The 23,273-nt window shown below is 40.4% G+C and overlaps 1 protein-coding gene across 4 annotated transcripts in view; it reads left to right on the top strand.

Annotated features, from left to right (window-relative positions):
* The first annotated feature begins 2,226 nt into the window (after nucleotides 1-2,226).
* LOC115018608 (serine/threonine-protein kinase PAK 3) overlaps nucleotides 2,227-23,273 on the top strand; it is a 29,450-nt gene continuing 8,403 nt past the window's right edge. The window contains exons 1-8 of one of the 4 annotated variants that reach the window (XM_029447678.1): nucleotides 2,227-2,413; nucleotides 15,752-15,945; nucleotides 16,075-16,175; nucleotides 18,286-18,439; nucleotides 18,560-18,597; nucleotides 21,457-21,519; nucleotides 22,754-22,909; nucleotides 22,986-23,157. In XM_029447678.1, coding sequence (XP_029303538.1) covers nucleotides 15,774-15,945; nucleotides 16,075-16,175; nucleotides 18,286-18,439; nucleotides 18,560-18,597; nucleotides 21,457-21,519; nucleotides 22,754-22,909; nucleotides 22,986-23,157 — 856 coding nt within the window. In that variant the 5' untranslated portion in view covers nucleotides 2,227-2,413; nucleotides 15,752-15,773. Of the gene's footprint in view, nucleotides 2,414-15,751; nucleotides 15,946-16,074; nucleotides 16,176-18,285; nucleotides 18,440-18,559; nucleotides 18,598-21,456; nucleotides 21,520-22,711; nucleotides 22,910-22,985; nucleotides 23,158-23,273 lie in introns of all 4 variants that reach the window. The other 3 variants (XM_029447677.1, XM_029447680.1, XM_029447679.1) reach the window with 3 other exon arrangements.

The following is a 23,273-nucleotide window of genomic DNA, read 5'->3' as shown; positions in this document are numbered from 1 at the left end:
ACAGCCCTCTATAACTCATTACACCATGACATTCACTCTGTAGTGGATGGCATAAACACAGTTGGCCAAAAGCATAAAGATGTGCTTGCTTTGGTCTAAGAAAACAAACAAACTTGGATATCTGAGAATACTAGAGACATGAATTGGTTAATGTTGATGTGTTTGAGAGTCAGACGTGTGAGCAGGGAACTATCTAATCTGCCAAAAATCCTGCTGGGGTAGCCTCACTGTGACACTGACTATTCATTATTACAGTCACATGTACAGAGGTCATAAGCATGGACAATTAATGAACTTGTGCTTGCTGCTGTCTTGAACTCATGGGAGGATTCGATCGGAAACCAAAAAGTCCTGAAATGATAACATCTAATATCCAATATTATCCAAATGTTGTTTTTTCTGTCACACTTTAAAGGCTCTGTCATGCTAGTTGTGCTGTCTCAGATTTATGAGCATTTTGACATTTCTCTGTATGAACTATGCCTCTGTGTAAGTGTACAGTGATCCTTAGTGTCTGCTGTCAGGAGTCAGAGCAAAACCTTCTCTCGTGATTTAAAATGTTCGCGTGGCACCGCCGAACTGAATTGACATTTGCATTTCTCATTCGTGTCTATGTTGGCAGGGTTTAGTCAGGTCTAGCTAGTGCAACTCTTGTGTGCCTTCAAAGCTGGAGAAAAACTTTTCAAAAAATATGTGCAGGGATTATTCCTGATTTTGTAATATATTTTAAATCCCCAGGACTCAAAAAGTCTCATATGATTATTGCTAAAAACCACATTTTAGACATTTACCAACATTCAGTGTATAATCCAAATTATTTTAAAGCTCCATTTGTTCTCGGGGTTCTCAGAAATGCGGTTGCAATTTATATGAAAATAATCACAAAAGCCACCTTCTGATGTGAAAAAAAGGATTATAAGGGACATTGTGCTCTCGTTATCATCAGGTTCTCCATTTGAGTGAACACTGTCACAGAACAGCCATATTATAACGAATCGACATTACAGGGGTTGTCAGGACAACCAGCCATGATTCACACAGCCTCAGATAGGACTCCACCTTGGGCTTGAAGCACTAGCCATGAGACTGAGCAGATGCTGTGCCAGTCAGCCAATCACAGGTGAGACAGAGGAAAAAGATGACATCATAGGCAAATTAGGGCAAACGCAGTGAGTATTTTGGTTGTCGTCTCCGCCTGCGTGTGAACCCAGAAGCACTTTTATACTCTGAAAACAGAAATCTGTCGGTGTTTGGCAGAGAAATCTTAACATTCAGAAACATATTCAGGAGCCAATATCCAAATGTGGGAACTGACTCAAAATAGAGGTGAAAATGTAGCATTACAGTAAGTAAATAAAATAACATTAACATGAATTTGCATGAAATGTGCACTGGTGAGCATGCACACTTTTTAATTTAGGAGAGACTAACATCATGATCCTATATGTCAAAGATTACTTTATATTAACAGGGAGTCTTTTTTGACATCAATATTTCTGTGATGAGCACCAGTAATAGCTTCATAAGGAAACTAAATATTATTTTCTTTTGAAATCGAAGTCTGTTATAATGTCATAAACGTCTCTGTATGCGGTTTGTGAAGAAATAAATGATGGCACTGGAATGAGTTTATTAAATATACCAGCAGCATCTACCTGTAATAAAGAAAACTGTATAACTCCATTTCTATTTATTTTGAGGACCAAGATAATTCTAAATGAAAGAATCCACCAAATAAAAGAGTACAATGGACAAATATGGAAATTGGGTGAAATGAGAGATTTCAGTATGCGATTAGTTGTGTATTACTTTTTGTACTCAGCACTTTTGTAGCAAATTGTTATCATATTTTCTTTTCTTTCTTTTCTTACAGTTTACTCACTAATATGCTGTATTCTATCATGTGGTCTATACATTATGAAACTATAACTTAGAGAGGAACAGCCACATAAGAAATACTAGTTCTTGTTAAATTTGCATTTGTTGTTGTTGTTTTAGAAAGCCTCACTGCAGTATTAAGAGGTTATTAACTTAGAACAGCTCTCGATCTGGACACATGATCCCTCCCTCCTGGCCCTCTCACTCAGCAGGTTTGTTCTGTTAAACACAAAACCAACTCTGTCTGCCCGTTGGCTGCCTCCTCCCCCAGACTCGCTTCCTGCATTAATATTCAGCCTTTCGGCCAATGAGCAAAGCAGGGTGGATGACATCATAGGCTAGGGAACAGTGAGCAGCCAGTGAAGCATCCAGCCTGCCGAACAAGCTTGCTTTTAGGGTCAGGAACTGGTCTGACAAGAGAATGGCAATCCTGCCTTTAAACTGTCACTAGGACTGTACAGTTGACGATGAATCTACCAGAGCTCCGTGCTCAAAGGCGAAACACTGAGCAAGAGAATGTGAAGACATATTTCAGGTAATTCCCTCTCTGTGTATGGCAATAGGGGATGTGGAAGGGGGAGGCAGAGGAGGGAGGAGAGGAGAGGAGAGGAGAAGGAGGGGGAAGCTGTGTATGTAGGGGTGCTTTGTAGCCTTTTTTCTTCTTCTTCTCCTTCTTCCACTCTGTATTCTGCCCTGCTAAGAAGGCAGCTGTTTCATCAGCAGTCTGTCCGTGAGGGCGAGATGGAAATGGATGCCTGCATCAGATGGGTTTGGAGATGTATTTGTATGACCATACACCCCCCTCTGCATCACAGCATCTCTGTATGCACTCCCTTGTGCCTCTCAAATGGCATCTTTATTGATGGGAAGGTGTTAGAATCAATGGTGGCGTTTGTGCGGGCCCTGTATGTGTGTGTGTGTGTGTGTGTGTGTGCGTGTGTGTCAGTCTTGGAGAAATGCAGCAGCTGCAGTGGCAACACTGGAACAAACAAGAAGCAATGCTATTTTGGGTCTGTAGACCCGAGGCTGACGGATGGATCAGAGCTGTATATGCTGTGGAAGGGGTGGGGGGGTGAGGGGGGGAGCGATGGATGGTAATATGCTCTTTTGTTATCCCTGCACTGCCTCACTTATGGCCTTTCTAGGGAGTGTTATTCATGAAGAGATGGCTTTTATTTCCATTTATGTCTTTCAAAGACCGCGGAGAGAGAGAGCAGAGACGTGCCTCTGTCTCCCGGCCTTAACATGGATGTGTAGCAGTTTCATGGCGGCAGTAGTGACAGGGAGATATACAACATCTGGTCACCTGACTTCATTGGGGAGCGGAGTGGGGGTGGGGGCCGGTCCTGTGAAAGCTGAGCTATTCTGCCTCGGATTCTTCCACAGCCATCGGTGGTGGAGGAGCGAGGAAGGAAGGAAATATCGGGCTACAGTAGTGTGAATGTGTACCCATCACCTCTGCTCAATAAGATTGTGGTGTCAAAGCTTAGAGAGATTCATCTCCGAGGGAGCGCAGTCATCCTCCGGTTTGAGAGAAGCAGGGCCTGATGGGAGACCTGTTGTCTGACTGTCGTGTGAAAGAGGGATGTTAGGGAGTCATGTCAGTGATGGAGGGAGGGTGAGATGAGTGTACAGGGGAATTGGGGGATGGGATGCTGAAGGTGCTACTCCCTTTGAACATTGGCTATATGGTTATATTGATATAGATGTGATACGTGCCCTTACATTCATCACTAATGAATCATGACTGCACTCATTTCACTGTGTTCCCCCAAAGGTTTATATTGTGTGTCACTGCTCTTTTTTAATATTTTTTAATATTAAATGTCCCTAAACTGTCACCACCATGGCCCCTCCTTTGTGCTTATTTTTAATTCAATACCATCATTTGATGATCTAAGCTGTCGCTTTTCTCCGCAAAAGATTATTAGGAATTGTGTCAGTGGGTAAAATAGTTTGTGCCAGTACAGCACATTACACAGCACTAGGCTTGGCACACGTACAGTCGTAATGTAACGCAGTGTCACAGACGATCAGATAGAGATGCTATGATATAGCATTAGAAGGTTTGGTATTTATACATCCTGCTGGTCATCTGATCTGTGAAACTGTTGCTGGGTAATTGGCAGCCGCTCTGGGCCTGTGCTTCACATGCCACAAGCATTATATATTCATCACACCTTTATCTACACAGGTCTGTTACACACAGATGGACAGTTAATAGCTCTGTATCTACATGGGTCTGGGTGGAGCTGCTTAATGTCAGTTGAAAGTAGTCACATTCACTTTTGTCTCTGTGTAGGTTACTGGCACCTCATGAACATTTTATATTTGCAAAGAAAGCTCACGGACATAAGCTGTTGCCAGTCAGAAGGTGGTAATGTGTCAGAACTACTGTGCATGTGCGCTCTGTTTTACTAAAAACAAAAGTAAAACTGCACCCTAAAGTATATTGTTTATAGTGTAAACAGGAATTGTGCTGGCAAAAAGCTTGGCCTTTTATGCAAACGCGTTCACAGCTGACCCTTGCTTAACCAAAACCACTGTTATGTTGGATTAATCTGAGTAATCATATCATTTCTGTTAACACCTATTGGATATAATGACCTTTCAAGATTGAATGGAGGTAAATATGAAGAAAAAATCATTTACTAAATTATCACAGAAAAGAGATATAAAATCCACTTTAGATTGTGATTTAAGTATGCACTGTAATAGAAATGTCTTTTTCCTGCTTCACAAAATAAATATTTGCTTTAACATTTTGCCAAAATAATGGATTGTTTTATTCTAGCTTGATTTTTCAGGCAGATATTTTAGATGCTACAGATACTACAGTACCCACCAGGGCCTTCCCTATCTTTTAGTTACTAGATGTCAAGTTTTGCTTAAGTTTTTAATATGATTGTCTGCAAAAAATGACCAAAAATGAATTGATTAATATATTAGGGCTGCACAATATATCGTTTGTTCATCATCATGGCGATGTCAACTTGCTGATTAACACATTGTGAAAGACTTACTGTATATTGCACTCAATTGAGTTAGTTGAAAGATAGTAACAGTAGGAAACTTCACTTTAAAATATAACTATCATAATTCTTTTTTTTACCCTTCAGTTCAGCTCAATCTTCAATTTGTTCAATAAAATAATTTTGGAAATAGGCCTAACTTTCTTCAACCAGCAATTTATTGTACTTTAGCATTAATCGGCAGAAAAGGCAGAACTGTCCACTAGTTAGTTAGTGACCTACTACGCCTATCTTCCTCATATCGAGCAGCCTATACTTAATATCTTATCTGCCACCCCATATAAGCAGAAATTGTCCTGCACCTTTATTTAACATAATCATAGACAACACATGATACAATCAGAACTTTATTTGAAGCTATGTGAAACGTTTATTTTTTCCAGTATATATCTGCCTGTAGGTCTCCATGACTCTAAGTGTGCAGTTCTGGGCTTCCCCTTGTTTTCCACTGGCCAGTGTAACCCAACACACACAGCTTCTCTTACCTCACCTCCGCTAACAAAAGCAGTAGACACAGAACCTCATTTTGGCTTGTAGCCTGCTAACTGGGCTGCCTGAAATATGATAGCACAGGACCCACAGCACATACAAGTAGGCCTCCATCTGTTGAGGACTTAGTCGGGATGAGTTATGCTGCTATTGTTCGCTGCAGTAAGTTATCGTTTAGGACTCTTGTTGACAGTTAATACATGTGCACTGGCCTCATGTGGGGGTGTTCGTGTGTGTTTAAGGGCATAGCTGTCTTGTGGTAGGTGTGTCAGAGCTATAGTCTGTGTGTTCTGGATTAGCATGTAGGATTGGAAGCCATCTGGCCATTTTGTCTCGGAAAGGGGAGGGGTGGGGGGGTGGGGGGGGTAAATTAGAGAGATAGATGGAGAGAGACAGGGAGAGGGAGAGACAGAGGAAACACTCACACACTGACACATTGACACAGCTCTCTCCGTAATCTCCCTACTTGATGTCTGTTGCTACTTAGAATAGGGTTGTCTGTGTGTTTGTGCCTTTGTGTGTGTGTGTGTGTGTGTGTGTGTGTGTGTGTGTGTGTGTGTGTGTGTGTGTGTGTGTGTGTGTGTGCGTGTGTGTGTGTGTGTCCCGGTGCACTTTGTGACAAAGATAGTCCTTCCGTGATTTATACTGTTACTTTACAGTAAGATGATGCAATGTGTGTAGACGTTCCAGATGGACTGTGGAGAAGAACATGATGAAATGTTGCAGAAGAAGGAAACAGGTTCAGGAGGTTTAAGAGATTAACTAGTTTCACTGGGTCAAGAGTTTGCAGAGAGTTGCAGAGGGGCGTCTGAACTGTTTCAAGATTAACAGGCTGCAGAATGTTAAATGTTGGAGGCCATCAAGTGGGAATTAAAAGAGAGACACCTCAAACATGTTTCAAACGGTGACTGTTTCTTCTATTCTATTAGAAGAATTGCTCTGATTGTTATAAACTCACATTTTGGTTCCCATTCAGTTTTTTATGCGCTGCACTTTCGTATGATATCTTACAAGAAGTCATTTCTCAGAGTTTCTGCTCCTTACATACATACAGTCTTTTCAAAATAAACTCCTGTCTTCACAGGAAACAACTTGGTTCGGGTTAAGAAATACTAAAGTATGTAAGTTACGTGACAAATAAATCAATTCTGGTTGGACACAAACAGCGGTCTCTTTGGTGAAAGTCCAGGGATTTTACATCCACCCTGACCTCCTAATTCCATGAACATTTGTAGCTCTTTATACTTCCTGCTTCACAAGTACTCCAATTACATACAAATGGATTTCCATGGGATATATATATATATATATGAAATACGGTGCATTAGTGTATGAGAACAGCCTGAAACCTTCACATGCTCGCGCTATAATATATAAGCATAACAGTTAGAGAGACTTTCATTTCAACTAGAGTTTAAATGCAGCCAGTCTAGTGTCAAAATGTGTCAATGACTTTTACATTTATGCTCACAAAATGGTACAGTTTGGGTGCAACATTATAGCAAAACTGTAGTCATGACAAACATGATCCAAAATGTGTAACTCCAGGTAGAAGAGAATTACCCATCCCTCACAAATCAAATAAGAGCGTTGAAGTGAAGAGCATCGAGAGCAGCAGTGCTGTCACACCGTCTCTTTGCCTCCAAATAAACTACGAGGAATTCAATTCTTCTCTCAGCTGCCTCGAGGTGCAACTACTGAGTGTGGCAGCACGCTGCCTCTCAGTTGATTCACTTGCTGACACAAATAGTAGTCCCGTGGCAGTGTTTGTCTATGCAAATTCGTAACACAGCTATACGCGTTTGGCAGGGGAGATGTTATCAAAATGAAATGCACGCCTCGTTATGACACAACTAGTCTATATCATGTGCAGTATAGTTGCAGAATGATACAGAGCCATGCTGGCCTGATATAGAAACACGTATAAACGATATATTATTGACCTTGCTACATACAAACTATTGTATATACATTGCAGGATTACTTACTGTAGAGATCGACAGCGTGCACATATCTACAGTTTTCTCTTCCCATGTTCCCTCACAATGGGAGCGTTTTAACCCTTTCAACTTGACTCAGAGCATTGGGCACCAGCTGGCATTGCAGGAGGGAATCCACTCCCATCTCTGCCTCCAGCTGGCACTCAAATATGCCCACCCATGCCACACTAATGCAACAAAAAGAAAAAAACACGCACACTTTGGTACCTTTTAAAGCGGACGATACAAGATGAGCAGCCTTACCTGTGCTTGGTGCTCACATCTTTGTTAGGCCCAAACTTAATGTAACTCAAACCATGTCTGTCGGAGTAAGAAGCAGAACTCTAGTTTGACTTGAGAGTTTTCAGTGAAAGGTAGCCCGGGTTTTCTTAGTTTTTGATAAAATAAAACCAAACCCAGTAGGCCTGTCTTGACTGCTGACATGTCCACATGCAAACTTCAAGGTAAGATATGAAATTCAAATGTATAATCATCGAATCTAAGAGATGCTAACATTGAGGGTGGACTGAGAGCGTGTCAGTGTGAAGGACAGGGCGCCTCTTGCTTGTCATCTTGAGAACTGATATATTGTACGACTCGTTGTGTACAGTGTATTCATTCCATTCATGTATTCACGGGTTGCAGCCGCCAACATGGTGCATAATTATCAGGGATACTTCAGATGTTAAAATTGTATGAAGTATTCAAGGTTTTGGGCATCCCTGTGGCCTTGTAGTCCAAGACGCTTGATGTATAACTGCAATATCTTCTGCATGACTCTCACGCTTTTTCCTGTAAGTCTCCATGACTGCAGCTTTCAATAAAGGAAAAATGCCATGAAAAAGGTATTCAAGCTGTTAAATTGGTGACATAAACCACTGGAAGCCGACAGCAGCCCATCTTGGGTCTTATTTTTAGACCTGAATGCATGCCACTTCATAATTACGATACTGAAAGTTTGAATACAAGGTTAAAAGTAGAATATTAATGCAAAAATACTTCATATTTCAAGACGGACTCTCAAATGTGATTGAAAATAAGGCATTGTGTCAGTGAGGTACCTTTCAATCAGGGAGAATAGAAAAACTATCATAATGTACCAGTATGATTAATTGGCTCTGTCAGAATAAACTGCCAGTTACAGAAATGTGCTATGAATACAATAAAGCCTAACATAAAGGAATAATCTCTCAAAAACAGACAACCAGTAAAGTAGCTAATTTGATCAAGTTTTTTTAATAGCTTTTATCTCCTTGAGAGAATGAGCCATCGTATTTTTTAAGCACATTTATACTACCGGTAGTCCATTTTCATAGACGTTTCCCAGCTGACAGAATAAACTGCTTCTTTTAAAGCACTTTTATTTTATTATCGGTAAATCAGATCGGTAAACTGTCAGAAAACGGTGCACAGCAGTTTTGTCAGCTGCGTCTGTTCAATAGCTTTATTTCACGATTTCAATTTAATGTCGTTTAGCTCTGCTGCCGACATGTCAGTAAAAAAGTGCACGCAGCTAATTAAATTACCTCCAAAAACAGCTTCCAAAACGACTGTTTTGAGATGTGGTGAATAAATGGATATTGAGTGTAAACTACTCTGTTTTTTTTCTGCTTGATGTTGAATATAAGTAATGTGATCTCATAGTGAGCAGAGGGTTAGTTAGTAGAAAGTAAGTCAGATATTGTTTGCCAAGACCACTGAATATTTTGAGAGTGATTAACGCGAGGTTTTTATCATCGTGCTTTTCCAATCTCATAATAGCGTTGTTGCTGATTAACATTGGAAAAGCTCAATGTTGAATTTTAACAATGTTCAATTTGAATTGCTGTAATTGAATAATGTGTAACCTTGAATGCTGGAAAAACAACATCTCAACTCAAACAACTGATATACTTGGTGGGTTTAGGACCTCGATTTCTCTTTCATCTTTCTATCTTTAGGAACGTTTTGTAACTACTGTTTGTAGTATGTACTGTATGTATGATCCAGTTTCATTGCTGTGCAATTTCTGTGACATTTGCATGGAAACAGAACAGTAATATATAATAAGTACATGGTGGGGAAAGAATCACCAGTATGCATAAACTATAATAACACTGGGTTATGTAGAGTTTTCTAGACTGTTCATTAATAAGAAATGCCACAATGATGTGAAACAAGAGCAACCACAGACATCTGGCGGGTGGGCTAATAATAGATCCTTGTTTACTGATCAGAGATGTGTATGAAACTGCTGTGTATAGTGTTTGTCGTTAGGTTCTGTCTTCATAAAAATAATCTTGATAGGAATCGTCAGTTTTTCAGATGTCTCAGGGATGTAATGTGGCAGGTCAGTATGAATGGACACAGAGGAACTTTTGCTTCCATTTAGGTTTGCTTTTGATAATGTGTAATCATGCTCTAGTTAGCATATTATGAACGGGTTGAAGCCTTTTATACAAATACGATTAAAAGATCTTCTTGTTCAACATTTCAATGGCTTTCTCCCAGGGCATGTTTACCGGCCCAAAATAGAAATTGCTGGAAAAAGTTATTAAAACAAAATTCAGAACTGAAACACATGATTCCTTTACTTACAGTGACGCAATTGACAAACAATAAAATACAATTCCCCACTTTATGAAGGGTGACAAGAACTGAATCAATATTTATTAATATGTAATGAAGCTTTTATCAAGCTCTTGCTCAAGCATCATTAATATGTTATTGAGTTTATATTTATGACCCTGTAGAACGATGTCTGCTGCCGCTCAAAATTGCTGCAAACTCAGACAAACTCTCCCCATGAATTATGAGGCGGGAACATCTGTGCTTAAAGTGAACTCCACAAGATTTACGCTCAGCCGCTGAGTTGAGGATAAACTCACGCGCCCCTCACCTGCCACCTGTTGTAAGCAAACTGATGAGATGGCTGTGACGTGTCCCTTTCATCAACCTGACGTCGGCAGCTGTATGCAAAGTTTTGCTGGAGGAGAATCAAACCAGAGGGGCGGAGCCTCATCAGACAAAAGCTGATATGTCAAACATTTTTATATCACAGTAACCAAGTCACAGACTTCAATTGAGTGCAGCCGTAGCCAGCTGTATTGTGATGTTTGGGAAATTCCAGGTTCAATGCTTGTTGTGTGTGTTGGCTTCACAATGTCAAATTTAAGCTCTTTTAGTCGCTAATCTACTGAGTCTGACATTATACGTGTAAACATGTTGTGGATTAAACAAACAAGATACAACGTGTTACTTAGTGAGCTTTAGAGGAGCTGGTAGACTGATTTAGTCACCTTTGGACAGTAGGGCTACACAATATATCCTTTTTTGTTATAGTCATCGCGATGTTAACTCGCACAATAAAGACATTGCGAAATATTGCGTTAAACTATTTGCCAATCAGAGAGAGACGTCACCATTAGGCTGTCGTCTGACTGGTCAGAATCTGCTCGCATGAGAGTGAGTTTTATTATACTAGTGCTGCCGTACGACCCTGCATGGTTTATGAGTAAAGTGTGACAAGATAAGTGCAGACAAAAGTGTGCACACCTCAGAGGATCTTAAAAAAGCATGTCAGCCGTCTGGCAATATTTTGGATGCAGGAGAGACGACGAAGTCTGAGTCAAGAACTGAATACACTTTAATATCTGTTTATTCACGCGAGCAATATCATTATCGCAATATACAATAACTTTATCGCATATTTTCCTCATATCGTGCAGTCCTATTGGACAGAGCCTGGCTAGCTGTTTCCCCCTGTTTCCTCTTCTTGTTCTAAGCTCGGCTAATATTTACCAAGAGGCAACCTCCGGGTCTGAAAAGGGAAGCCAATGCATAAGTGCCTGAAACCTGAAACTTCTCACTTGATTTATTAGCTCAGTAAACATTATAACAATCCAATGGGTGACATCACGTTGCTACGTCCACTTCTTAAATGCAATCTATGATATTTACCAACTCTGATAAATCCAAACCCTGTCCCCAGACAATGATGATATTGGGTGATTCTGGAAAAGCCTGGATTATGTTCATTAATTCCAGTTCTGTGAATGAAGAACTCTGGCACACACCTGTGTGAATGTAAATCCCAGGGAGTCTGGACTCAAAAGCCTGTCAAATATGTATTTAATAACAACAACCGACACCATTTCATCTTATGTTCAACCTTTCTATAAACTAAAAATAAAGAAATGAAACTAAGATTAGATGATTTCCTTGAAAATGCTGTGGCATGTTTGACCACATGAGGTTCTGATCTTGTGACCATAAATTCTACTCATGACCTTTTCAAAGGTCTTCCTTTTTAACAGAATTGAACTATAACAGCAAACTCCTCCTCCCCCAACCTTCATTTAAATTGAAAGGAGGGTGTCATCTGCCCTGTGTGTGTTTTGTTCTGACCTTGAGAGGCCGACCATGTGAGAGAGGAGCGTTTGTGCACTAACATGGTGACATCTGTGTGTCGTCGGCCTCCAATGCTATAATGTCTGGGTGAAGTGTCTTGAGTTATATGAAGGGTGTCAAGTTTCTTTGCTTCTGTTAACAGTACTTTTCTGACCAATGTGAATGGACAGCACCAAAAATGAAGGCGATAACAATGTCAAACTGCAGCTCTGGAGTATTCCCCCCTTTCCTCCTTATCCTTTGAACGTCCTCTAGCTGTCCATCCCATCCAAGTAATCAGCATCCTTTAAAGAAGCACAGCCAAAGCTGAAGCCAAGTCAAACAGAGAACGTGTCCTAATCAGGGGCACGAAGAGCCGGGCTTACTGAGCCCCCCCCCCCACTGCGGGGCCATTACTGGGCTGCCATGGGCTCAAGATTAGAGCCTCTCCCTGTGTTAGCCATTCAAATTCTGCATTAATGTTTGAAAGAGCAGAGAAAATGCCTGCTCTTCATGGATAGATTAATATTTTATGGAAGAGAAATGTGAAAACTTCCGCAGTAATATGTGAGTTGAGCTGGTTTGTCTGTGGTTAGAAACGTGTACATTCATACTGTATATTAAACGTCACATCCTAACCAGCGTAAGTAAGCCAAGCAGAATGAGGTCTGGGGTTGTCATTTCTGACAAATTAGCATGTTGTGGATCAGTGTCACAGCTGCATTTTTGACAGAAACTGGTCTCTTCGTGAGTCTGTTTTTCCCTCTCTGCTGAAATAGTTCAGCCTCAGAGTTGATTTCTAATGTTGAGAGACTAGCCTATGTGTGTTTCAGAAATAGGAGCTGCTTGTTACAGGGACAGTGCACTCACTGACTGCTTGCCTGTCTGTCAGTCTGCTCAGTAAATAGGTCAGTGTTTTATATGAGGGAAGAATCAAGTAATGTCTGGGCGTCCATGAATCTGCCTCTCTAGCTGCTGCTGCAGGTGATTTAGCCTAAAAGCCACACAGCAGTAACGACCACAGCTCGTAACATATAAAATCGCTCGGCTTCTTGTGATTTCTTCAGCCGGCGGCACAGATCCTGGCCTCTGCCTGATATAGAAGTGACCGCAGTCAGACACTGAATAGTTGTTCAGCTACATTATTCATCCACATTATCTTATTTATGAGCATATGTTTCACCTTCACTGTTTCCTGTAAGTCTGAGTTGCATGGTCTCAGGAAGAATGTGAACATATGATTCACCCAATAAACCTCAAGAAAATATACATTTTATTTTGAAAGGGTTCAGAACATCCTGTCAACTCTGCATTATTTGGTGTCGGAGCAGCCATTGATTTTTGTCCTCTGTGTTTGCTGACCTGATTGATTAAATCCCAGTTTCTGTTGTCAGGTCTCGTGGTGCCATGTGCACATGCTAGTGAATCCACTTCTGTGTGTGACTATATAAAGCTGTATGACATACTGTAGAGGAGAATGTGTTCAAAAGATTATGGTAATGGCTTAACAGGGGCATCAGTCACAGCTGCATTAGTCTGGACAGGGCAGAGCCACTTGTGTGTGTCTTTGTAATGGAAAACAACTCGAGACAAGGCGGATAAATGTGAGGGATTATGCTGATTAGGCTGAAACAGTTACAGTAATTGTATACAGTATTTCCTAACTTAGTCCTGGTGGAAAAATTATATATATATAAAAAGCTCAAAACTTTTTTTTATGAACTTTCTTTTAATGAATAACTTTATTCTTTATGAATTATTTGACATCTATTTTATATTCTTGTTTTATGTTTTTTTTGTATTTTATTAATACCTGTGTTTGGACCATGTGTTATAGACTTAAATAAACTTGTAAGGCACTTTAAGCTGCATTTTATGTTACAACAGGTGCTAATCAAATAACGCTTAATATATCTATTATTATATTGATCAAATGTATAGCATTTTACCACCCTGTCGTTCTTATTGTCTCTGCAGCTTTGCTGTTATGTTAGCCATGTTGTAGGCAACTCCCTGTCAACATTGGGACATTACTTTGTAAACAGCAGTTTTACCGAGTTTTGTTGTTAGTGACACACCCAACCTCCAACCTGAGAGAACCTGTTTGCTGCTGTTGTTTGGATTCTCACCTGGAACTCGTCCAACATGGTAGTAACTGCCAGCAGATTCACCCCCACCCAACACCAGCATATCCCACAAGATCCGGGAAATACACCACATAAATCATCCCAACAATCTACTACATTAAGATCATAAAGTGGTTCTCTGTAGTTGTTTGGTTATTTTAATAATAGTGCTTCATGAATCCTTCTTGAGAAGTTCACTGTTGAGGCCACCCTCTCTCTTGTTCAGTGTTTGACTTGTGTCCAACATTTGCAACAAGTCCATCAAAGTATGGGCTGCTATCTACCAAATCATCTCCTGCGGTGATCATAGAAAGCTTTGTCCAAATGAACTAATCATAATGCAGGTTCTCTCTTGCCAAGTGAAACACAATTATGTTATTTTCATCACACCACCAGCAGAGGGGAACAAACGTTTATTAGGAAACATCAAGATCGTGCTGGTAGTCTTTTATCTCAGACCAATGTCTGATCTTGTTCACGTAATAAGTATTGACAGATATGTTGATAGTTAAGTTCATATGAATAAAACATTAGAATAATTACACAATAATGGTTAATGGTATCCAGGGGAAGAATAACTTTTTGGATTAGATGATACATTGATACGCCCTTATTTTGAAATTCTTAACTAATAAAATAAACATTTGCCCTTAAATTTGAGAAATGTGGCACTTTATAGTGGAGGTCTATTTTTATTCTTTTTTAATATGAAGTTTTAGTTGCTTTCTGTGTACATAAACCTGTAGTTATCCAGTAGGAAGTAAGGAGTCGAAGGAATCTAGGTTAAAATGTTCTGACATGTTATCAGTTTATAAACTCTGATCAAGTCAGATGACTTCTATTAAATATCCATCAGGTAACAATTAGTTATAAAGCTCTGGCTGTCCGGTTCAAACAGGAAATGACACAATACTGACAGTTTCACAAGAAGACAAGTATCTCATGTAATAAAGCTGTTACTGTTGACATTATCAGATTAAATCCTGCTTCTTACAATCAATAATATTTTTGTTGGGCTAATCTAATGGGAAGTTAACAAGGAGTAGGGTTTTTGTCTCCCGCACAAAGATGGTTACATAAAATTGTAAAGGCCACAGTGAAGGCACATGTGTAATTTGTCGGAGGCAGTGAGCACTGGGTAAGAGCCGAGGAGTGGTCTTTGTTTGCTAATGTAGGTCTCCACTAAGGGGGCGGCCTGGATGGCCCGCTTTCTGGGACGGTTGTGCTGCACATCACATGATGGGCTTGGCCTCGGGGTGAGGCAGTGAAGGAGCTTGAGATGGTAGTGGGATGGCTAGATGGAAGATGAGAGGATGACTGATGGGGACGTTTACTCTTGTCAGTTTCTCTTACAATCAACTCCTGGCTACTGTTTTCACAGCTGACCCACTGGACGGCAGACTCCACCTCGCTTCCATTCTTCAAATAGATAGTGGAGTTTTGTCTTCTTCTAAATCTAAATAATAAAAAATTCACTCATCCCAGCTTTTCAAATATGAATTGTATCTGCTGTTCTCTGTATTGCATCATTGAAAGAAGAAGCAATCTTAAAAACATTACATTGGGCTCCAATTTCACACTATTTTTCGCCATTTTTATAGAATATGCATTTCACCAAAGAAAGATGTATAATGTGTGCTCTCCATTGCCAAACATCCTCCAGCAAGTCGTCTCTAACCTTCTTATTGACAAACACATTTAGTCTCTTGATTGTATTGTATTCTTTGCACTGGCTAAGTTTTAGTCAAAATTCAAGGTTGTTATGTTTGTTGCATCCAGAGAGATTTTGTAACCTTCAACTTCATCCCTACTGATCTATACCCAGATATTTGTATTTTAACACTGAACTCCTCCATCTCCCTCGTTCTCTCTCTCTCAGGACATTGTGAGTGCTACTAAAGATGTCTGATAGTGTTGATATTGAAGAGAAACCACCAGCCCCCCCCTTGAGAATGAACAGTAGTTCCCGAGACTCTTCATTACTGAATCACGCCTCTAAACCGCTTCCAATGGCTCCTGAAGAGAAAAACAAGAAGGTCCGCCTGCGCTCCATCTTCCCCGGGGGAGACAAGAGTGAGTATCCTTCACCCGCACGTCACCCTCACGCCCCTTCCCCCTATTGATTCACCTAATTTACTATTTTATCTGTGTACAAACATACTAGAAATCAGACTGTAATCGCTTTTTGTTTGTCTCCTGTAGCAAACAAGAAGAAGGAGAAGGAGCGTCCTGAGATATCCCTACCCTCAGACTTCGAACACACCATTCACGTTGGTTTTGATGCTGTAACAGGAGAATTCACAGTGAGTATCTCTTTCACCTGAAAATCAGACATGATGCGCTTCTAAAATCCTCCTCCCGTCTGTCCTAGACAAGCATTTCTAAAGTCACAATTCCCTGACGTGATAGAGTCAACTAATGATATATTCTCCTCCACATTCAGTTGGTAATACAAGTGACTTGAATGACAATCCCTGTATCTCCCCCATCAGGTGAAACCTGCTCTGGAATCCTTTAGTGGTTCTTGGTAAATTACATTTTAGCTGCAGTTTCTGTTGGCAGTAGATGTTTCATTCTTACACAAGCCTAGATGTACAAGGACACATTCTTTCTTCTCTTATAGAAAGAGGAGAAGTGAAACCAGGAAGTGTCAAAGCCCCAAAACAATGTTCACTTTTTGATTTCACAGAGATGTTTATTCAGCTCATGTTGTATTGTATCACATATATCATACTATGTATATTGTCCCTTGGATTTTGTTCTTCCTATATACTACACGTGATTATGATATTGTTGTGCACACCTTGTATATCATTGAGTTAATGGGAAAAACATTGACATGCTATAAAGAATTAAAAGATGTACTGTATGTACATGTATTTACTGTTAATTCATTTACTGTTCATTTAATTGGGAAATGAAAACATGCATAAAAGCAAGATAATGGAGCCGCAATACTGTAACATGGAAGAACATGAACCTGGTGTCACAACTCCAGGACTAATCTATAACACAAAAGTTATGTTTAGTCATCTTTGTTTAGAATTTAGAGGAATAGTTAGTTTGAAATAAAATGACTGAGGAGCAATCAAAGACTTAAAACCACTTTAACACTCAGGATTAGCCGACTGCATGTATTCTGGTCGACTTCCAAATGTCCAGCACTCAGTCCATGACATCAGTTACAAAAAGTTCCTTGTTCATTTGATAAGCTGTGTGCTTATGAGACACAGAGCCCCATTAAGACCCTTTTAAACCAAACCACTTTGATTTCACTTTGTCATGGTTTTCTGGGAGGATACAGTATATTACTGTTGATCCTTGAGTCCAAGAATAATATTTTTCTGTTTCCGCAGAACAGTAGTTTTTTCTTGTTGTTTTAAGTGTAAAAATATCCACAAGTTTTTAAAGATGGCATGAATGAAACCCATTGTTGAACTACATTCAGCCAGTGGGCATTAACACATGCAAAAACATAGGCTAATAAAAGAGTGGACATGCCTGACAAGATTAGTTTTACATTTTGGGAAAGTTAGATGAAAAGCCTGATACTATTCTCATATTGTCCCATTAAATATGAAGCTACAGCCAGTTAGCATAGCTTAGCATAAAGACTGCAGCAGAGTGAAACCACTAGCTTAGATAGAGAGAGAGAGAGAGAGAGAGAGAGAGAGAGAGAGAGAGAGAGAGAGAGAGAGAGAGAGAGAGAGAGAGAGAGAGAGGGAGAGAGAGAGAGAGAGAGAGGGAGGGAGGAGAGAGAGAGACGAGAGAGGGAGAGAGGGAGAGAGAGAGAGAGATAGAGAGAGAGACAGACAGACACAGATGATATATAGAGAGAGAGGGAGAGACAGAAAGATAGATAGATAGAGATAGAGAGAGAGAGAGAGAGAGACAGACAGACAGATAGAGAGAGAGACAGACAGACAGACAGACAGAGATAGACAGACAGACAGACAGACAGACAGACAGACAGACAGACAGATACTTTATTAATCACCAGGGAAATTTAGGCATCCAGTAGCTTAAAAGACATGACATACAACATTACCCATCTGCCCCCCAACTCCCGCCATTACAAATATAAAGTACAAATAAGAATTAAAATAAAATAAAAAGTAAAATTAAGTGATAAGACTGTTATAAATACAAAGTGAAAGTACGATCTTAGCTCGATCTAAAGGTAAAACAAATCTAATCAAAAGTGGTGCTAGCTGCTCCCCACTGCATGAGGGAGACATCGCCTGTAAATGTGTCTATGAAAAAAAGAAAAGAAATTACTGTAAAAATGTACATTTATAAAAAGATAACTTTCCCCTCAATACATTCCAGAAAATGTATGTTCTTCTAATAGATGGCGATGTTGTAGCTAAATGGTTAGAACCTTTACCATTAGACCTCTGTCTGTTCGTGCAGGGTATCCCGGAGCAATGGGCCCGGCTCCTACAGACCTCAAACATCACCAAGCTGGAGCAGAAGAAGAACCCGCAGGCCGTGTTGGACGTCTTGAAGTTCTACGACTCCAAAGAGACCGTTAACAACCAGAAGTACATGAGCTTCACCTCGGGAGGTAAGCGGCATCAAAACACTAACAAGATAAAATACCAACCACCAATATGAAGAAAAACTTCTCATATTTATTCTTACTCTTCAATACAAAAGATTATAAGAATGTTCCTTTGTGTTTCAGACAAGTCGGCACATGGGTACATCGCAGCAAACACTCTGGTGAGTTCTTTAAATCTAAGCTTACTTTGGTTACTGTTGGTTATGAGCCTAAATAATGCATTTGATGACTATTAAGAATATGGAAAACAACATCAAGTTAATATCTGACAATATATATGTCAGTTAATAACAACCTAACTACTATTTAATGCTCAGATATAAATGAATCACAATGTAGTTAATTAAACATTTACTTTTTTGTTGGAGGTTGCGCCTCTGTCTGTTTTATTAGGATTTTTATTGCACTGCATATCTCAACCTCCCTCGACTGTCTGGTTATTATAGTAAAACCATTACAGTACAAATCAACCCAATCTGTGGTTCTCAGCCGTGCACGATCTCTGCCACATTTCATTGGAAAACCATTCAACTCAAAGTTATATTTCTTCATGATTTATTTACATCTAACAGTATAATAATTTAACAGGTAAGTTGCTGTATTATGTGGCTTTATTTCATCACCTTGAGCCTCAGAGCGATTGCCTCTACACCACAGTAAATCTTCCTCACTTTACTCTCACCAACTCTGTCTGGGAATTTCTGGGCTAGACTATGTTACTTTCCAGCACGCTCATTTCGCACACACTTCTGCCTCTAATGGGCAAAATGTGTGTGCTCCCCTCCAGAGGCTTACTGCCCTCACTATGCGGCATAATGCCCTGAATTTTGCATACAAGCCAATCAGTCTGCAGCTCCTGCACGGACACGCTGACTGCTGTGAGAGCCACTGCTGCCCATTGTTGATTTTTCTGATCTACTCAACTAGATTTTTAGAAATACCCATAGACAAGCTTCACTGGAGGCTCAACTGCATCTAGAAGGACTCCCGCTGTGCTGACCTCATTCCTGGCTTTGACCAGAGTAATCTATGATTTGAATGCCTCGGCCTGCACACTCCAAGTCTGTATAGTGGGATTCGCTGCCCCAGGCAAACTACAGCTGGATCACTTAATGCAGGGCTATTGCTTGAAATACTTCTTTCCCAGTGAAGGCCAAGCGGGTGTGGCAGTGATTCTTAAAGACTGTGCGAGCCCAGTGAGGGTATTTGTGAGCATCTCAGCCTCGGACTGTCACGATGCTCCTTGGCCTGCAGAGGTGACTCAGCTATTGGCTACAGTGCCACAGATTTCATTCGAGCTTTGGTGCGCACTGTTAATATGTGCCAATATTTGCTCTGTATAGCAAAGTGTCTCTTTTCAAAGAGAAACAGGTACCTGATGCTCTCTGTCAGATTATTTTGAACATCAACTTCTACTAACCTGCAATGCGGGTAAATATTGGAAAGCTAGTGAGTTGCTTTTCTCTTCTGCTACAGTCCGTATCTACCCTGACATCTCGTCTTGACATGAAGGAATATAGAAGAAATAGAACTTATTTTCAGATGGAAAAGAGACTAGTGTCCACTGGTCGTATTGTAAAATCTCTGGGTTTTATTTCACTTCTCTGAGCATTCGTTTGAGCCAGTCTTTCATTTTTATGGGTCGATCAAGTGCCTCACCTTGACCTTAGCTCAGCGTACATTTATAATCGCGCATAATTGTGCTCGGGACACTGTGTTGCATCCTAATTCAAGCGCTTGGTCAGACCAAGTTGTAATTCAATTTTAGATTCTAGATTCTACTTCCCATGCATGATGTCCATTTCAACGTGCTACATGTTGTCTTCAGTGTCCACCTCTACCAGACAAAAGATTCACCTAAGACATGTTTCTAAGAAGGAATCAAACACTTTGCTTTTATAATACACAGAAATGAAGATGAAATTGGCAGCGCTTGGCTCTTTGTTGCTGTGTTAAGTGAGTTATAACGTGTGAGGAGTTTCCCCCGTTTAGCCATCAGTTAAGTCATATCTTTCATTTCAAGTTCTACGACCAACCAGGAAATCCTGAGAGTCAGACCACATGACTTATCTGTCAACAACACAGACACTCCACCACTGTTCATGTAGCATTGACAGTTTGTTTATCAGAGAGTTTGAGCTTTACCTCACTTTGCACTTCACATTTGGGTTGTTGACGTTACTGTTCAACTCCACAGAAACTTTACAGGAATAAATCAGGAATGTTGCTTTAAGGTCAAAAGCTTCCTAAATCCTCACATTGAGAGTTAATTGGAAATAAGTTGATAGTTAAGAAGTCAACAATAATTGCAAGGACATGATGGTCATAAATGTTTAATAGTATAGAGATGTATAGAAAACATTATTTTGTTCATTCAGATCAATGAGAGCAGCCATTTCATCGTCATCCTACAGAGCCAGGTCTCTTGTATCAACAGGGAAACCATTGTCCTTTCAACAACTAAGCTCAAGTGTCTGAACAATCTGCAGTCATGAAATGCACAACCTTTTACATGTTTACCTTGTTGTCAAAGTGAATACCACAACCCTGCCAGCTAATGCAAGGCGACACTGTAAACTGAAAGTTAGTCAAGTCAAACTTAACGATTTCTCATCCTGGATTGTAACACATCTGTCTGTGTGTGAGGTGCTTATGTGTATACTATGACAGTACCGGACAATAATTGAGGTGTCTAAATTGATTTCACCTTTAACATGTCACCAGGATATTTTAAATCCTTTACAAGAACATGACGGGTGCTAGAACAGAAGTGGAAGTTATCGTCCGTATAGTAGCGCTTAAATAAAAGATGATTCAAATAACGTTTTACACAAGAAATCTGAAAATATGTCCTTCCCTTGGCAATGACAGTCCTCAGGTGGCATTATGTGTCTCCTCATGCTGGGTGTCAGGAGGACTATTTACAGACTTAATGTCCCCCCCCCCCTCCCCTGAAGTCCACTTCCTCTTAAACTTGTTTGTTTTGAGTAAATCCTCCCATTTTCAACCTTCACATTCAGAACCGGCTGCTGTCATCTGGGCCTCCTGTCAGCCTTAGAACCTGCAGCGCATTATTTGACAAGGTAACTCCTCCATATTACTTACCACATCATGTAACTCTGCATTGGCTTTGTAGCTAAATTTGATCTCCTAATTTTGATTATTCCAACTGGCTAAGGCAAAATTGTATTTAAGTATTTGATTTTAGACGTATCATCACTCTCTGTATTGAAATTGGGGGGTGATATGATTGGATCTATTAGTTTTTGATGTTACTGATGTATTTATTACCTTCCACAAGAGCACCTCTTATTTTTCAAACGGACCGTCTGCGGTTGTGATGACTGCATGTCTGAGCTCATAGTATTTAGAATTGCCAATAATGTGCCTTCATCACCTTTGTAGACATTATCGCATGGCTCTGCAAACCAAAACAAATAAAAAAGGCACTGCTTCCAGTTAGCTAGACATCTCATTTCTGCACTGCAGCGGTTCAGAGGCCCAGTATGTCCGAATGAAGCACTGGGACTTTCCTTCAGACAGACCCTTTCCCTTTAATCACTAGAACTAAGCTGCACTGCTTCATTTATGCATGACGAGACTGGAAATGGATGAAATGTTTCCACTCCATAAGAGGAAGATGAATCAAGGCTAGCAGAGTTTGGGATGGGGGGGGAATAAAGGCTGAGCATTAAGCATAATAAATATGCTGGAGGCTTATGAATCCGACTTGTTAAAAGGTATCTACCATATCAAGAGGACGTTTACAGTTCACTACCATATTGCACATTACCGCATTGGGCAGCATGTTTTCTCTTAAAGCACAGTTATAACTTTAAAGATCATTCTCATGGCTGGCTAATGGCTCAACGTAACAACCCTCAGAAAAACTGCAGCGAATAGCACCTCACAGTTTTAATGCTCGTCTCTTTAGCTCTCACTGGACTCATAATATTTCCATTCACTATCAACACAATTGCTCTCGTCAATTTAACCCCATTCATTTTTCTTTGTCAGATGTATCAGATGAACTGTGTTTTGTTTATGTTGAACACGTGTTAATTCATGTCACCACTTTTTAATAATGATGGCTTTGATCCTGTTTAAAAATAAATGTATTCTCACTACAGCTTGAGTGTTAGACAAAGTTTCTTTTTGAAGCTGGTCAGAACTCAAACTCTGTTCGTGGCTGTTGTGGGGTTTGCAAGCTTTTTAATGTGTTAAACTTTGTACATTTAAAGATCAACACGTACTCTTTTCATTCCACGCTGCTAGGTGCCACACGCATCCAGTCTCACATACATCTCTACCCTCCAGGGTGCCAAAACGTCATCGTCAGAGCCCCCAATCGCTCCACCCGTGTCAGAAGAGGAGGATGAGGAGGAAGAGGAAGAGGAAGAGGAGGAGGAAGAAGAGGAAGATGACGACGAACTTCCCCCGGTCATCGCACCTCGGCCCGAGCATACCAAATCTGTGAGTTTATACTGCGCGCTGGGCTAAAAACCATTCTGCTGCAAAATGCATTTCTTTGACTCTTTGCTCCTCGCAGATCTACACGCGCTCTGTCTTGGAGCCAAAGCCTCCCACCCCTGTGAAAGAAGTGTTGACTCCACCGGAGTCGCAGGTCCAGCCGGATAACACGTCCAACACAATGTATCGCCACACTGACCGACAGAGGAAGAAGTCCAAAATGACAGATGAAGAGATTCTGGAGAGACTCAGTATGTGCCCATTAGACATGTTTCACTCGCCACCAATTTCAATGTAGCGATAATGAGTCAAAGAAATATTGTAATCATACAAAATAGTAGAATGTAATGTACTTTGGTTCTCAGTG

Source organism: Cottoperca gobio, chromosome 14 (assembly GCF_900634415.1).
Source record: "Cottoperca gobio chromosome 14, fCotGob3.1, whole genome shotgun sequence".
In the NCBI taxonomy this organism is placed as follows: domain Eukaryota; kingdom Metazoa; phylum Chordata; class Actinopteri; order Perciformes; family Bovichtidae; genus Cottoperca; species Cottoperca gobio.
This window is presented reverse-complemented; position numbering and strand designations above follow the sequence as displayed.